The sequence below is a fragment of the Acanthaster planci genome, linkage group LG03 (genome assembly GCF_054643075.1).
Source record: "Acanthaster planci isolate LZ-2023a linkage group LG03, COTS_SCS, whole genome shotgun sequence".
NCBI classification, from domain to species: Eukaryota; Metazoa; Echinodermata; class Asteroidea; order Valvatida; family Acanthasteridae; genus Acanthaster; species Acanthaster planci.
The window spans coordinates 12,558,307-12,575,687 of NC_141779.1; the positions used below are offsets into that span (position 1 = coordinate 12,558,307).

The window sequence follows — 17,381 nt, forward strand, 5'->3', positions numbered from 1 at the left end:
ATTTTTTGTTTTGGTGATTTTCCAAGGTCAAATTTCCCGGCTCTGTCGTGATAATCATTCAAAGTTTTCCACACCAGAGTTTCCAGAGTTGCATGAACGTACTCGGCAGCCAGTCCACCTGGCCACCTGTGGTACATGGAATGTAGGCCACCCACGAACGATACATGTACAGAAAGCACTACTTATTGGCAGTTTTTCCTTCATGAATGTAATTTTCCTCAACTCTGAGTTATCATCATCAGTTCTAAACATGTTTCTATCATTTAAAACAAAACTGTCATGTTTGGTACAAGTGCACAGAAAATTTGGGAGCTTTGGGGGATGTTCAGCATTCCCAAATGCTCGGTACAGTGGTGCTTGTTATAGCAGCGTTCCACTGTATTAGTTGCCTATGACTGGTTCACTGCTGCTGTTTGCTCAGCATTTGAAATTACTCAGTACTATTTAAGCGACCTAAGTGCACTGACAGTCGAGGGGGTTGTACCTCTGTCGCTGGGCTGCGTTTCATAGGGGAACATTGTGGGTATTTCCCTCATCAGCTGCCTGAGTAAGACGTTGACCAAGGTGTGGGAGGGGGCACAGAGCAGAACAGGGGGCGGCTTTGCCTGTGACCTGCTGTTACGCTTGCCTGGAAGGCACTGCTGGTGTTGCTTGGCTGCCTGATTCTACAAACGAATGAACAAAATGTGAGGGAAAACATGGACGTCAAAGGACTATCTTGCCAAATTTTTGAAGCACTGCAGTTTAATACAGCAACGAACATGATTTCACCTAATGGCTGTTTGTAGACACCTCTGCATTTCCACACTATCTGCTGAATGCAGAACAGTTGGTTAGAAGAACCTCTACTGAGAAACGGGGAGGGTGCTGAGCTTCGTTTCCATTTCAACATAAAGACATGTAGTTTTAGAAGTATTACCTTCAGTACTTGCTTGACAATTTGGATGACCGTCTTTGTTCTGCCCGTAGCGGGCGGCCCGTTCACCAGGCATATTCTGGGCAGGGTGTCAAACATGGCAACAGCAGCGGACGCTCTGCTGACTGCCTGCAGCTGACAGGGGTTCAAGCATTTGTCCTGCTTCACAAGATGAGAAAAATAAAACCAACTTGCTTCAGAGACATTTACAATACCACAATACACACTCAATATTTATCACACAAAAGATCAATTTCCTGCCCATGGCCTGCCAAACTGCTTATAGCGTAGCTGGCTATTGTAATTATAATTGATAAGGATCTCGGGAGATTGATGCAAGAGGACAAACCGAAGATATTTTTGAATGATCTTGGCATCTCATGTAGTGACAATAAGGGGGGTAAAGTTGACTTTTTAAAACTGACGCTTCTGTTGATTTGAGTCCTCTGGCCACAGAATAGAGGTACATGTATTGAGACATCAATCCCACTGTGGTAATTATAATCACTTCTTAAGACAAGCACGTAAGGAATCCACATCACAACATCATTTGCAACATGCCGAGAATATGAAAGTATGTCGTGGTGTTAATCTGAAGGGGCTATAGAACAGCTTTTATGATTTTTGTCATATTCATATCAAACTCAGCAACTCCTTATTCAACAAGGCAAAAATAGTGACATATTCATTTAAACACGAAAATGCAAATACAACAGACAGATGATGCAGGATGGCAAAACTTTGATTGCTAACACTGGCAGGTCTGGGGGACGGTGGCAAATGGCCCAAGGGCACACTTAAGTGCACTTGTTTTTTTTTTAAACAGGTTTCAGCTGCTACTTTCTTTCTTTCCCTCCGTAGAGTCCGCAAAATGCTCTAAAATTTAGTGCTACACTTTAAAAAGACAATAACAATTACACCAAAAATTGTCAAATTTTTGCCCTTGATTGCTGATGAGAATATTCCAAGTTTCAGATGCTCAATTTTAGCTCATCAAGAGTTTGTTGTGGCTGGTGAGCCTCTTAAGGCTGGTTTCTCACCGGTTTCATGTTTGATGGTGCACTGCTCGATGCCGACGAGAAGACTTCCATACGTCGGAACCTCAGGATGTCTGAGGCTATGATACCACACTTGTGGAGGGATATCAGGCCTTGGAACTGGTGAATGGCCGACACCAGGGAGTGGAGGACCTGAAAATGGTTAATGGATCACGGAGTATAGTTTAAATTGACGAAACCTTTGGTGATGCTTTGATGAAAATGATTTCACCGAGGGCTAATCAAAATTATTAATGTTTGATGCATTTGGGGTTTTGTTCTAAAATTTGAGATCCATCCACAATCCTTGAATGTTCATTGTGGAAAAACTGACTTGCCATTCAATGCAATTAACAGGGTTGACCTTGGCCCAAGTCTTTTCACCAAATTCAACTGAAAAGAGCTGAGAGAGATTTTGTTTTTTTTTCAATGGAAACTGAATTTTGATTTTCAATTACCTCCTTTGACCAACTCATCCACATTTGGAAATGAAAATTTGAAGTAAAAACATTGACAATTTTGAATGGCCCCTCAACTGAATAACTGAGCCAGTAAAAGTCCTGGAGGGAATGTCTGCATTTCTGCTGATTGGATTACTGATGTTTTGTCCGAGAAATCTAAGCATTAGATGTTCATTACCTTCAACCTAACTTTGTGTCCTGTGGTAGCAGACAATGCTCGGTAAATCTCCTCACTTTTGGCAAGAATGAGCACTGACACTTCAAACAGTTTCTCCTCAGTCCGTGGTAGGCCCTGTATGTTGACAGATGCATCTGCACAAAGATTGCAAAGAAGAAAAGACTGAAAGAGGTCCAGCAAAATTGGTTAGAAATTCTGTACTTACATGTACATCAGTATTTGTGTCACCACTGCGAGAACTGATCTGCAATAGACAAGAAACCGAACCCCAACCCCCCAAACACCAACCAAACCAAACCAAACCAAACCAGACCAGACCTAAATAAGTTCTGATAAACCCAATCATTTTCATATTAGATTAAATCAAAATCAAATCACATTCAAAACCAACCACAATCAAAGTCAAATCAACTGACTTGGCAATCTACAACACTATATAGCTGTTCAACCTCCTTGTTGGAGCAGAAGTTACTGGCCTGTAAATGTTGCTAAATACTGCGCAACTTTCTGACAAACTCTGAGGGATTTGGGGGCTTACGGTTTAATCTTAAATCTATGCAAACCAAACCCGTGTATGATGTGAACGCAGTTCACAAACTCACTGTGATTCAGGTTTCTTGCTCCTGTGGTGTTGAGGACGACGCGGGTCACATCTGTCACCACAGCCAGCAATGGACACCAACTACAGGTTGGGTCTTCTTCACTTGGGGATACCTTAATGACATCCTGCGGGCTGACAGGGCAGGTTGCTTTGGCCCCTTGAACTGTTTCCAAGAGATAAAATTTGATTGGATTCCACATACAGCGTGTTCGGCATCTTCTCTTGTGCTTATCCGTGATGTCGTCATAGGTTTAGGCAAGCATGCATGCAAGCATGAACAATCTCAGGTTACAATGCAATGCACAATCGGGCCAAATGGTCATGAAGAAATGAAATATGTAATACAAATTTGAACTGTTGAAAGCAACAGACATCCACACACACGAGTGACATGAGAATGGGTATATAAAAACCTGCTTAAAACAATCTGGATGTGTAGTCCCAAAAGAAATGTATCTAATGTGGACTCCAATACATGAAGTTATAAATGCAAAAATATTGTTAACATGAACACAACCACCACATTTTTATGAGGACTAAACATGATGGTAATGGCTGTAGATGAGACACCAAAATATGACATGGCAATAATGAATTAAAAAGTTTGTAATGACAGTTACAAATGTCATTTAAATTGTTTTGGTTGTGTCTGATGTTGTTATGCTTTCTGAATGGTTCTACGTATGTTCAGTTGAATAATTGACAGATCGTGTATTTTGTACTGTCATCTTAGTTTATAGTAACGTTCGTAACACGTAGTGTCCTGAGCGGTTACAAACGTACACAATGATGCTGCTCTATCACCGCCAAAAGTTTTAGCTTGCTCAGTTGCCTCAATCAATTAAAAATAAGCCATCTGTAAATTTAGAACGCCCAAGGAATCTGCAACTGTTGCCACGAATTAAATTTGCAGACTTTTCTCACCGTGACTGCAATCATGTCCTGTTCATAACATGTTACGAGAGTGCATTGTGTACCACGTTGAGCCAACACTAGCTGGTGTACGTTCCAGTAAAACCACATGAACACTGCCTCGTACCCAGTATGTATGGGTAACATGCACATGAAATGTTTCCTACAACAGACAAGGATGGGGTCGCGACCTTTGTCGTGTCTCCACCAGTTGGTACAGCTGTTACGAGCGCGACGGTCGACAGTTACGGTTTGCAATCCAAGGAAATCTGAAGTCAATCCACGGCCATCACACAATATTTCTTCATTTGAAGCCCAGTGTAAACACTTACAGACACCATATTACCATTCTGTTCTGTTTATTTGGCAAACTATGTGCTTGTCAGACCGATCTAGATGTCACACATTTGGTAACCAATATCGTATACGTGTATATATACAAGTATCTCACCTTCACTCTATATTCATGTATACACCTAACTTACTTAACGTGAGCAAATCTGCCCCTACATGCAATAATTTTCCTGAACAATTTACAACTCTCCTTCCTATCGTTCAACTAAGTAGCCATGTTTTTGCATTCTATTACAGAATACCTCCCCAAGTAAATGACTTGGAAGATTGATTACTTGGGCCAGGCCTGAGTAAGCGCAACAAGTTACATGAGTGTCAAATCAAGTGCTATTACGTTTTAAAGTTTCTAGCTTTAGTTTGCATAAGAAAGAACAATTTGAGCTCTTTTTGACATTATTCTTAGTTTGGCATCCTGATGAAACAGGACGTTTACAGGTGCAAAATGTTATGGGTTCCATTTGATTTCCATTGCGCAAGATTCTCTTAAAGTGGTTCTGGTGATGTAAAACTCATTTTTGTTGACTGTGTCTTAGTGAAAGGCCAAGTGTAACTTAATGCCATTAAATGATGGCATGGCACTGTGCTGGGGAAAGTGGGCTTAAGCTTGACCTTGGCTAATTCGGCGATAGAAGAAAAAAAATCAAGTCCTCAAATCAGGGAGATTGTAGCCACACTCATTGCTGTTTTCTGATTCTGTGACCAGGGTATGAATCTTGCAAAGGTCAAACGTGAACAAGTTTTTTTCTAGGAAAATCCTCTGAACTCTCTTTTTCCTAAATTTTCCTCAGACTTATCAAGTAGTGAACTACAAGCAAGTTGAGCAGAGTTAGCAGTCACCACAGCCACAAGAACTACCCAAGCAAAGCAGCATTCTCTAGTGGCAATCCAAGCACAGATTGCCTCAGAATTTCTCCACGACTCAACAATATTTTCCACTTCTTCACTGCTTTAACCTGATTCAAATCCACACCCTGCCGAAACAACAGGTGTATGAAGCACTTGCCTTTGAATGTGCAACTCAGCAGAAGCCCAGTCTGTCTCTGCTCTTTGTGTCTGCACTCCACAAAAGCTGCTTCAATGCTGGCTGAGCCAACTTCAACTTTACTCTGCAGCTGGATAAATAATGACATTTAAAACAATCATTATTTATATGAACATGCCTTAAACGATTTTAAAGCCATGTAGCCATCAATTTCATATACACACATAACTCAGAGTTGACAACGAACAAGTATGTGTGTGCCCCCCAGTGATGGCATCTTCTCAGGTAAGTCTGCATATCGAGCATGCAATTGAACTTTGAACACCTTAACCTTCCCCTCTCCAGCATTCTACACAAGCAAATAGGTTTTGAGGAGGGCCCTGCTTAACCCTTGAAGAACCGAGTTATTTATCTAACAGGAACTTGGCTGTGCTATGTTCCTTTTCTTAGAACTTGAAGCGCATGTTAAGACAGTCCTTATCATTACACATTTGGCGTTTGAACTTATTCAGATACAAGTACAAGGTTTCTGTTGTTACAATCATTTGAAGATCAAGGGTACTTGCAGCCTGCATGCACAGAGCTACACAGATAAAGAATACTTTTTGGCTGACCTGTCTCCGAAAAATGGGTGCTGCGCAAGCACAGATTAAAAAAATTAGTGTGAAAATTACTGCAAAGAGTTTTATACTCTAAAATCTCCTAAAGGCTCAGCTCCTCAATGTACCTAGGAGGCATCAGAAAAAATATCAGCAGAGGCAGAAGCTGTCCAACCCGCCACTCATTTAGGGTTAAATCCTTTATTACCATTGCTAGGGATCTTCCTAACTCCTAAAAAACTCACTGATTTCCTTTGCAGGATGCCAATGGTACATTTCTGTAATGTTATCATTCAAGGAATATCACAAAGCTATACTAACCTACATGTAGGCAATGTTTCATTCCCACTTCCACACCCTTAAGCCAAAACAAAGAGATGGACGTAAAGTAATCTCTCATCCCCCCTTCCAAAAACTGCTGAGACCTGTCTCAATGTAGACGTGCATGTAGGACCAGAGTGAACTTGTAACAGTAATTTGCATTCCTCATAAAATTCTCTGTAACTAATTTGAGAAGGAGCAGTCCTTAAGGCTGTGAACTATAGGCAACAGTAGACATTGAACAGACCAAATAGACATTTGGTGTACAGTTTAAAACCTCCAAACAGATTGCTGTTATACCTGAGCCCATATCTCATGCAGCAGCAGAGGCACAAAGACCTTGAAGTAGTCTTCATGGAAGTCGAAGGATGACGGAACATCAAGGAGCTGCTTGTAGGGACAATCTGCTAGAATAGCCTGAGGAACCGCTGCAAAGAACAACCAAAAAACAAAAATAAAACCCCCAAAAATCACCGAATGAAGCAAACTCAGCCTGCACTGCTAGTGACATGGTCGTTGAAGAGCTGATGCTCTTATTACCTTTCAACTGGATGACATTATGGAACAGGGTACAGTTAGAGGCCAATGCTGTGTGGTTCTGCTATGAAGCTTGCAGAGGTCCAATATGCTGATCTCGGTCCTTGAGAACAGAAACTGACCGAGCTGGAACTACTGTGACTGATTTCATTGATGTGTGCATTTTAGAGTTGTTTCTGGGTACTTGAGCATAAAGAATGTGGTGCATTTCATGTACGACAGGTGTAGTTCCGTCAAGAATTATACATGTAACAGTATATCTGTCTCTCCTTTCTCTGTAATGTTGAAAACCTTCCAATCCGAGTAAATGTTTAAACAGTTTCCCTTAGTGCTACATGTATCTGGGCCCATATTTCCATTGCCCTGAATAACTTTTGCCCAGCCGTCCTCAGCACAGGTTGCTTAATGAGAAACCCCATGTAGGTGTATTGCCTATCATGTATATCATAGACATTGCAAGAGTTAACAGTGACAGAGTTAAAGTGCTTGGAGAATGCTGAACATTTACAGTACAGTTCTTTTCAGGGAGATGTATAAACAAGGAGTATCTTCTAGTGCTCAGCGCATGAAACTTCTACACTGTCCTAACGTATGCTGTAACATTTCTTGCCCGATCCTTTTTTATCAAACCAAAATGTTGTCGGCATGTGGATGAGGTTACTTACATGAAGGTGACTGGCCCTCAGACTGCGGGCCATAGATGTCCAGCCACTGACTGTTCCAACCGATTACCCAGCAGAACAGATCTTCCATGGAGAACCGGGCAGCCTTGGGGAGTTGTACGGCAGCTTGCTGCTGTACTGACAAGGCAGGAACCGTGCTTATCTCCCTATTCAAGCCGGATGGCTCTCCCTTCTTTGATGCCTTCGCCTGAGATGCTACTGCTGAAGTCTTTGTTGCATCATTTGAGGGCAATGAAGTTTCAGTCTGTGCAGTGGAAGACACAGCTGTAGAATTCCTGCAAACGCTACTGTTGACAAGAGCTGGCAGGCTAGCAGCAGTCTCGGCCATTTGAGGATCTGAGGTGAAGAACTGAAATCGTGGCTGCGAGATCGATGGCACTTTTTGGGGTAGAGGAGACTCAAGTTCAGAGTTCATCTGTTGCCCGTGTATGTTTGCATCTCTGGATGCGGCATTATTGCTCAGGTTCACTCCATTAGCTGAATTTGACATTGGAGCAGCCTGACCAGCCATGGAAGCTGTATTGGAACAGCTTTGCGTACTGGTACTAACCGTTTGAGAGAGGGACACTGCGGGAACAGTTGCATGGGCATAAACAGGTTGAGCATAGTGTGGTAATGATTCTACATACGACGATGGGGGTGTAGTCACTTTCAAGGTGGTGTCCAGACTCTGTGCAGTCTTCCAAGTAGTAGGAGGGCCTGATGAGTGCCTCACTCGCTTTGAAGGTGTGACATCCTTGTCCTGATTTCCCTTCTGGGCAGATGGTGGACCTTCCTTCATCGTCTGGAACAGACTCCCAGTCCGGGAACTGAACCTGCTGGCCCAGGACTGCACAGACGTACTGGGCCGTTCCTCGTCCCTGGCCGCCCTGGGTCTCCGTCTGGGCTGACTGCTGTCCAAGACATACGTATCTACCAGCTCAGGCTCATTGCTGCTGCCCCGGAATCTCTTCAGTGGTTCGGCGTTGGCTGGGGTGAACTCTGGCTGGTGGAAGTTACCAGGCTTCCAGGAACCTTGCACTTTGGATAGTGAAGAAGTAGGCTCACTGACAGAGCTGCCTTCTACAACCCCATCGGTGCTGGATTTTGGAGGGTAAGAAGCTGCTGCTCTTTTTGGTAAGGATGGACGCTTCCCAGATTCAGAGCTTTCGTCCCATCTAATGCGACTGTGGGACAAACTTTTCTCTTCCTTCTCCTTTTGTTGTGATTTGGTCTGCAATCCCTCTTCTGTTGCAGCTTCTGATAAAAGAAAATGACATTATCTGCAATACATATAGGAGAACAGGTAACTTGCATCTTCATATTCACAAATACACTCTGTGGAATTGGTATGCTATCACATCCATGACAGATTGATATTTTAAATACAGGTGTGTCTTCCAAAATCTTCTACAGACCCTTGAGAACTATCATGTCGTTAAACTGATACAAAGCTTTAAAAGAAAAAATTGTGTTCAGGCATTCGTTAAACTTAAGGAACAAAAAATTCCATGTATATGTATGCTGAGGTGGGATCCTGCAGTCAAGCAGTTCCACAGAGCCTGATTCTGAAGAAATTACCACAGGGAAAAACTTTGAATCTGTTCTTGAAGCCTGAATAGCAATGACACTAACCTAATGCTGTAATGTCATCCAGTGCTTTCTTGAGTACGTTATCTGTTGACTTCTCCTCTGAATCCAAACCTTCTGTGCTCTCTTTAGCTGGAGAGCTGTCATCATCAAACCATCCGTGGTTGTTGTGATCCTGGATGGCTCTCTCTGCAGCTGCATTCTCCAAAGGACTCGATGAATGAGACTTGATGTCTGGCAGATCTCCTGCAATAAAGGCTTCCTCCTCCTCCAAGACCAACCTTCTTTGCTTTGCTTGTCTTTGCTCCATCTCTACTTCTTCAGCGACTTCTTGCACTTCTCTGTATCTTTCTTGTTGGTCTTGAAGGTAATCTTCTTCTTCAATCTCATCCTCAAACCATGTGGTGTCCTCGTGGTCCTGCAGAGCACTGATGAAGTCTGGATCTTCAGAAAGACCGGAAGAGTGGACAGGTCGAGACACTATTGAAGGACTGGATCGATTGGGCTGATAATGATCACCTTCTGGTTCCTGCTTTACCTTGATATCCAAGTCTATATTCAGCTCTCCAGCAGTTTGATCTAGATAATCGCCCTCATCACTTGAGATCTCTATCAGCTGGCTCAGCCGATCCTCATCATAGAGCTCACTGCAGTTATAGTTTTCCAGGTCGATAATCTCATCTGAATCCAGGCGATCCTCTATGTAGCTGAATCCCTGGCTGGAATACGAGTTGTCCAGAGAAGCTGAGGCCAATACAACTTGGACAGCCAATTTACAGTCCTTCAACTCATCTGAGGGGGCTTTCTCCGGTGCCATGCAAGTGCTTTCATCACTGCTGATTACGTGGGAGATCAGGGCAACATCAGGCACACTGGAATCTGAATCTTCTGAACTGTCGTAACTGCACATTTCGGATACCAGCTTGTCAATTCTCTGCTTCAGCTCTTTGCTGGAACCAAGAGAATCCTCACTTTGAAAGGGTTGAACTTGTTCTGGAATGGGAATCTGCTGCGTAAGCAGACTTTCACTTTGTTGGGAGTTTTCAGAACTGGAGTCATCTGAGATTGGACTAAATGGCCGCATACCACTTTCACTGCTAATTTCTTCAGGTCTGTGCTGCATCAGCCTCCCCTCCTCCACATGTTCTTCATCCCTCGAAACCTGGTGTGAAGCTTTACTGACCACAGCTGAACTGGCAGGTTTATGGGGATCATCAGTTCTAAACTTCACATCCTCTTGTCCAGCAGAATCAGAGGTATCAAAGACTGGACTAACGGGGCTTTTACTATCCTCATGATGGTCACCTAGAAGCAACAGATTGTTAGTATTTTCTTCTGCACAAGGCTTCATCTCTTCCTCATCACCGTCTGGTTTTGCCACCTGATCCATCTTGACGGAAGATCCCCAATCCTTGCCAAAAGAAATAACAGCTTCACTGTCACAAGAGTCATCACTGTTAGACATCACAGGCTCCTGAGAAACTGAATCATTATCATTAGCAATTGCGCTGAGTGCACCATTGAGATAATCAAGAGCCTGACCATCTGAGAACAGTCCCCGATTACGGCTCTTGGTGCTTTTTTCATGAGATAACAACTTTCCCTTCCCATCCTTCTTCGCTCCTTCTTCTTTGATTTCCACCTGATACTGAGCAGCTTTGGAGGTCCCTACAGCAGAAGCGATATCCCCATCATCAGAGAGCAATTCCTTCTTTACAAGGGGTTGGTATTCCTCTCTTTCGGGCACGTAGGCATCTGTGTGCCTTTCATTTTTAACAATAGAGCACATTGATGTGTTCAGCCGTCTTGATCTCGACAATCTGTTCCTGGGGTATTTGGGTGAACTCTTAAATGGACGGCTGAGGGATGAGCCAGATGATGAACTCGGCCAAAGCCAGCTTTGGCTGGTACTAGGGCTGGATGATGGTGGCCTACCAGTGTCATCATCACTTGAACTCTCTAGCTCTGTCAATCGGCGACGGCAATTTTTCTTGGCCTTAAGGTGTGCATCCCTCCTGATGTCAGAGTTGGAAAGAGAGCTCTCACTGTCGTCAGAAGAGACACGCTCCCTCTTGATTCCTGTTTTTTGTGGTGTAGCGTTTTTTATGATCACTGGATCCATAGAAGTCACGATAAATTGACGTCCATCTTCTGAGATATCTAGAAAGCAAGCATAGTTCTGCACTCAAAAATAGAACGGCATTCGGTCTTCTGATAAATTCAAATGTTTGAAACGGTCAAAAAATCTGCCAAAGAACCAAGGATATCTAATCTAATTAGCTTTATGGAATGTAATAGTTGTGTTTTTTGAGTGGCAGATCCTGCTTCTGGGATCTGAACGAGTTGGATGCTTAAGCATCCCATGCGCAACATATCAAAGTGATGACCTAATGATATTCGAGTATGGTACCTGGGAAATTCTGTAAGCAGGATCTGAATCTGTGTGATATAATCTGGGATATCCCAGTACGTCTGATCTGAAAGGCGTATGACTATTACAAAGCAACCAGGGATATCCTGGGAGGAGGACCTAATGGTGTGTGACATAACCTGGGATACAGCACACACATTCTGGATGCAAAACCTGAAGGTGAGTGACATAACCTGAAACATTCTGGCTGCAGAATCTGGAGGTGTGTCCTTTGTACATGTAGATTAACTAATATAAGAAGAGTGTAGACGTGAGTTTTTGAAAAGTACGGCCATTTCATCTTGCTGTTAGGATGAAGTAAGGTAGCATACACAAAATATACCTGTAAGTTCTGGAATCAATTCAATCTTCACAGATGGCTGCCACTGTTCTTTCCGAGCATTTGGGACGTCAAGTGAAAAATTATCTGATGAAAATACAAAAAAAAATGTCCTTGTAACAGTACATTTACAGTTTATAAACTGCAAATCTTGCATGCATATCATGCATGTCTGGCAAATGCCATTCATGACAGAGCATTTTAAAAGCTGGACTCATTTTCATGTACAGTACCATATGTGAAATAACACTATTGGTATTTACGGACCTAAAGTTGGAGTAGCATTCTGATATCCATGTGGTTTTGAGCTTTAAAGAAGGCAAGAATACAGTCTGTGCACAACAAAGCCCTGTTAACGGAAGTTTGTGTCTAGATACCATATGTACACGTACAGTCATCATTTGTACTGAATGTAAGCAAGTTATTGGTACCCAATCACTGCAGTTGTTTTCATAAAGAAGTTGACATGCTTGAAGCAGAGAATTCTGAGCACAATATGGGAGATTCACAAAAGTGCGCCTCCAAGAGTTTGCAATGTGCTGACCAATCACAGGGCATGAAAATCTGTCGACCCTTTCTAAACATGCATTGGATCGACACATTTCACGCACTTTGATTGGTCAACGTGTTGCAAACTCTTGGGGGCGCACAACTGTGAAATGACCCTATTTCACAAGGTATACATAATACAATGGAATTTGCAGCAAGCATTGAAAGTAAATTCAAATATTCTCAATAGGTACCAGTACCTGCAGGTTCATTTTGGCTGTCCTCACTCTGAGAGGTATGAGACAGTATTTCGTAAATCTCCTCTGAGTCCTGCATGAGTGCATCATCACAGAATTCCTGGCCTGCTGTTGGCGACTGACAGAAGGCTTCGTCCGATGAGTCATCTGAGATGGAGATGACCACATCACTGGATTTCTGGGAGGATCTATTTGGTTTGGCAGTGCTTCCAGGTTGGTGCATCGAGGGAGCACTGCCGGAAGACAGCTGCGGGTGGCCAGGCTCACTCTTAATCACCGATTTAGTTGGGACAGGGAGCACCCATTTGGGGCTGGTCGGTAGGGGATGCACAGCCTCTTCGTGTGGTCTAGATGCATGTTTTGGGCTTGTGCTGGCTTCATTATCGCTGAAATCATTCCTCTCAAGAACATTCTTATCTTGCATTGTGTTAGAGGTGAACGACAGTGGGCCTCTTAGTTTTAATTTGTGAGAGTTTTTCCTGAAGCAACTAACTGGTGACCTGGTGGATGGGCCAGGGACACATGCTGTATCACTTTCTCGAACTGACAAACTCTGGTAAATGCCTATAGAACTCAACGATGAATGCTGCTTGAGAGTTTCTTCCACAAATTTGACACAATCCGTAAATCCTTTTCCCTGTGTCATCTCGCACAGATTTTCTTGCAAGCTGATGGGAAGTACCTGTATGTTGCACCTTGCTGATGAAGTCAGCAGCAGTGGCAGTCCAAGCATCTTAATGTACTTCACGGATTGACCAACACTCAGCTTGTTCTTTTGCGCCAGCTTGAAGACATCAAGCAGGAATTGGCGAATGCTGTTGGACACAGTGATGGCAAAGGAGAGATCTTGCTGACCCCTTACAGGTGGGTATTTTTGAAGGAAGGCCAGGCAGATCCTGAGCCACATGCTTGCCTTGACCTCTCTGACAAGGTCACCAAGGAGGGACCTCTTTAAAAGGCTCTGTAGGACATTGACCAGAGCTTGCATGAACTTTGCAATCAGTGAGTCAATCCTGCTTCTTTTCAGGCTGTCTCCATGGCAGCCAAGACGCAGTAGATCCTCTAGTTGGATGCATAGGAATTTGGTTACTTTGGCTGGGACACTGTCAGAAACTGATATGCCAAAATCCATGAGTGAGTTGACATAGAGCGTCATCCAGAGGAAGGGTTCCGATGGACCGACAGACATCCCAGGGGCGGTGGGAACCTGCTCAGTGCCACTGCATTGAAATATGGAACATATACATATAGTTGCACACAATGTGTAATTCTTCCCCAAACCTACTCACTTGTGGTTATTTTGCCAAGAAAACCCTGACCGGCACAATGGCGAAAAAGAAGGCTGTCCAGTGCAACAGATTCAACAGGTTAGCTACAAGCATTGCCAAAGCTAAACTGCATCAGAGCCTGACGCTGCCAGCCACCACAAGATCCGAAGAATAAAAACTGCACTGTTTAATGGAAAAAGCTTTATGTCTCTTCATTGGCATATCATTCAGCTAAATCTTGACTTCACAGCGACAGGGATCAGCAGAATTGTTACAACTGACAGACTTTGTCATTTATAGCAAGAATGTAAAAAAAAACCCTCTCGTCATTAACCACAGACCATTTACCCAGGGATGTGCAACTTAAGCTCAGAGCTGGTTCAATGCGTGTTACGGCTGGCACAATATCAAAGCAGAAATTAAATTGGATTATCTCTAATAATAAACCATCTATTCCTGTCTACCACTTTGTTTTCTTGTAATATTTTAAGTCAAGAAGCTAGCTACAGTGCCTAAGATGCGTTTGAAGAATCCTTGGTGTCATTACCAGAAATGACAGATAATAGTAATTAATAAAAATACTGCTGCAGATTAAAAAGAACAGGTTTTTGGTCACAACAAACCTCTTGATCATGTTTTCAATGGCTGATATGATAGTGTTTTTGGCAGTGTCAAAAATGCCCTTGACCGTTGCCTCAGGTACATCCTGCCACACAACCCTGCCGACTTTATCCATTAGGAATGCCAGACACTGTAGCAGAGGCCAGAAAGAAGACTGGCAGCCTGATGTTTTATCTGGGTGAAAAAAGGGAAGTATATTTAAATGGTTATTTTATGAATGCCCCATGCAGGAAATACAGCAGTACTTCGGGGACAATGCAAAGTTGATAGGGGTTTGTGGTTATTCAAGGCAAGAATACTCTCTTTTCTGAGTAGTGTGAAATCATGAAAAGAATGTGGGGCTAAATGCTAAGAACTTCATTCTTTGGGTTCCTAAAAAGTTTGCAATGATGTACTGTACATGTATAGTCAAGAAGGAAAATGGTTCTGAAAAGAAAGGCCAAACCAAGTTTCCATATTTTTTGTTAAAACCCTGTGAACCTGTATGTCATGAATAAAGCCTTTATCTTGAGTTCAGCTTGATTTAGAAGTGTTGCTCTCTTTTAAAGATTACTTGACATATAAACAAATGCCAAAGGATGGGCCACTTTTTATTCGAAAGGACTGCATTTAATTTAGTCCCTCTTCTTTTAAAGCTAAGTCTTATCCATGCATAAGGTAAATGAAAATCTCGTTCATGTTTCTTTTATTTTGGGGCTTATCTTTAAGTAAGATTTGAAGCTTTGCATGGTGGAAGAGACATGAGAAATAGGTCTGCGGGTACACCATGGAATCATTCTCTTTTGGGTGAGGTGTGGTTCTTAAAGAACTGGTGAGAGTCAACTCAACGTTTCAGCCAGTGTGCTCTGGCCGTCCTCAGGACACTCACTGGTTCTTTTAAGAATCACACCTCGCCCAAAAGAGATTGATTTCATGGTGTACCCGCAAACCTATTTCTCATGGCTTGTCTTTAACTTTTCAGACTACTTTTTTTTTAATTTCTCTGTTTATCCTAGGGAGGCATAAGATCTGTCGATTGGCAACAAACCGTCGGTCTTGGTAGAGAAATGATCTATCATTGTAGGGATCAACTTCTTGAAGTCTGGGGAGTTTGTGAAGCAATGCTTGAGAGCCTCAACACTGAAAATGGAGAGCAAACGGGCAACGCCTGGGGGGAGGAAATGAATAGGACAAAGGAAAGTCACATAACCTTTCATGATTATCACAGAGATTTGTTATCAGTATATTCCTTTCACTACTGCATTTACACCTCATGAATTTGGACACGGCCTTACATACCCTGCCAGTAAGCATGAAGCTTGGTGCACAAGAAGTGAGGTGGCAGTTCCTTGACCTGGCTTGGTGAATGGAAGATTGCCAGAGTCTTCTGAGGTGATGGTGTCAGTAGTTCTATGGCCTCTGCCGACAACATAACCCAGCGAAACGCCTGGCCCATATTTGTGTCCTCATAGTTATCGCAAGTGATACGGTAGTCTGGATTTTGAAGGCACCGCCAGGCAAGTTCACGAACCTAGACAACCAAGGATAGACGAACAGGAAGACTTCATACGGCCATGCATCAACAGGCTTGACAGTGATCAATGGCCAAAGGCCACCAACCTGAGCTACAATTGGGTCTATGGATGACTGTTTGAGACTGACAAAGATTCCACTATAAAAAAGACAGAAATGACAACCCCTGAAAGTAATAGCTCAAATATTTCAAATCATTTGGTTTTTATCACTGTAAACAAAACATACATGTACTTTTATTATTTCCCTCAGAAAGTTACCTCAATAACACCCCTAAAATCCAAACTTTCTAGGATAAAGTAAACTTAAAATGATGGATGATCGATGGAAAGTTGATGCTGTAAAGGACATCACAGTCCTACGATCTTCCTTATACTAACAAAACACATTAGTTGCAGCCTACTTTTAATACGTTTGGATTACACTCAAATGTCTTTAACCACTTCGTGCCGGGGAGCCCGGTTTCGGGTTCTTTATACCTAATGCCGGGCTGCCCGAAATCGTACAGGAGCTGGACCTTGTAACAAAAGACCGTACTCGGAACAAAAGACCAAGCTGCTGGGAATTTCCAACATTTTTTCAATTGTCAATAGCGGAGGAAATCGTCATTGTTTTGAAAGATTATACCACTTTTTGTGGCCTTCAGCACGAGCAGATTACCACCAAAAGTGCTCCAGTGCTCCAGTTATGAGCGATACAATATCGCTACATGATAATCTGGCTAGTAGTGCACTGTGCTGGTTTCAGGAACAAAAGAAACTTACATAACATCACAAAATCTGGGCTCTTTTTATAAGGCAGCAGGCCTGGCTGAAATACTCAGGCATCAATAGATGTTGTCTGTCAGATTAGAGTAGCCACCAGACAGTCATTCGTGTGGGTGTAAATGTTCACAAAATGGAATTATGAATTTCTTTTAAAATTTCGAAAACAGAAAAAATTAAAAATCACCCAGCCAAGCAGAATCAACATGGATAAATGAGCCCGGCGCAAAGTGGTTAAACTTGACAAATATCACGTGGAATAAAATCTGCTCTGCTAATTTGTGCATTTGATCAACAGCACACAAATTAACAAAGAGGGTTTCATCGTACTTGTTGCTAATGCTCAGTTGATGTGTACCTTGGAGTACATGTATATTCCAAACACGCAAAAAGAAGCAGATCTCCAGATATATTCTTGTTAGTGTACAGAAGGTTTAATGTTGCCATGACCCATACGTTACCACAAAATACAGTCTGGACATACCACAGACTACATATTGCAAATGTTAGCGTGCAAATGACTTTGGTATGGAGCCTCTACAGGGTTTCTTGTTGAGTGCACATGACAGA

At 42.7% G+C, this 17,381-nt stretch overlaps 1 protein-coding gene across 4 annotated transcripts in view; it reads right to left on the reverse strand.

Moving 5' to 3' along the window:
* Positions 1 to 17,381, reverse strand: part of LOC110985731 (uncharacterized) — a 49,072-nt gene that overhangs the window by 21,265 nt on the left and 10,426 nt on the right. For 3 of the 4 annotated variants that reach the window (XM_087133921.1, XM_022246963.2, XM_022246961.2), the window contains 14 exons: positions 15,814 to 16,045; positions 15,563 to 15,682; positions 14,538 to 14,709; positions 12,650 to 13,866; positions 11,904 to 11,987; positions 9,196 to 11,310; positions 7,564 to 8,820; positions 6,662 to 6,789; positions 5,463 to 5,571; positions 3,195 to 3,356; positions 2,593 to 2,726; positions 1,957 to 2,106; positions 920 to 1,078; positions 485 to 665 (listed from right to left, as the gene is read on the reverse strand). In XM_087133921.1, the coding sequence (XP_086990047.1) occupies positions 485 to 665; positions 920 to 1,078; positions 1,957 to 2,106; positions 2,593 to 2,726; positions 3,195 to 3,356; positions 5,463 to 5,571; positions 6,662 to 6,789; positions 7,564 to 8,820; positions 9,196 to 11,310; positions 11,904 to 11,987; positions 12,650 to 13,866; positions 14,538 to 14,709; positions 15,563 to 15,682; positions 15,814 to 16,045 (6,220 nt within the window). The remainder of the gene's footprint in view (positions 1 to 484; positions 666 to 919; positions 1,079 to 1,956; positions 2,107 to 2,592; positions 2,727 to 3,194; positions 3,357 to 5,462; positions 5,572 to 6,661; positions 6,790 to 7,563; positions 8,821 to 9,195; positions 11,311 to 11,903; positions 11,988 to 12,649; positions 13,867 to 14,537; positions 14,710 to 15,562; positions 15,683 to 15,813; positions 16,046 to 17,381) is intronic. The other variant, XM_022246965.2, reaches the window with a different exon arrangement.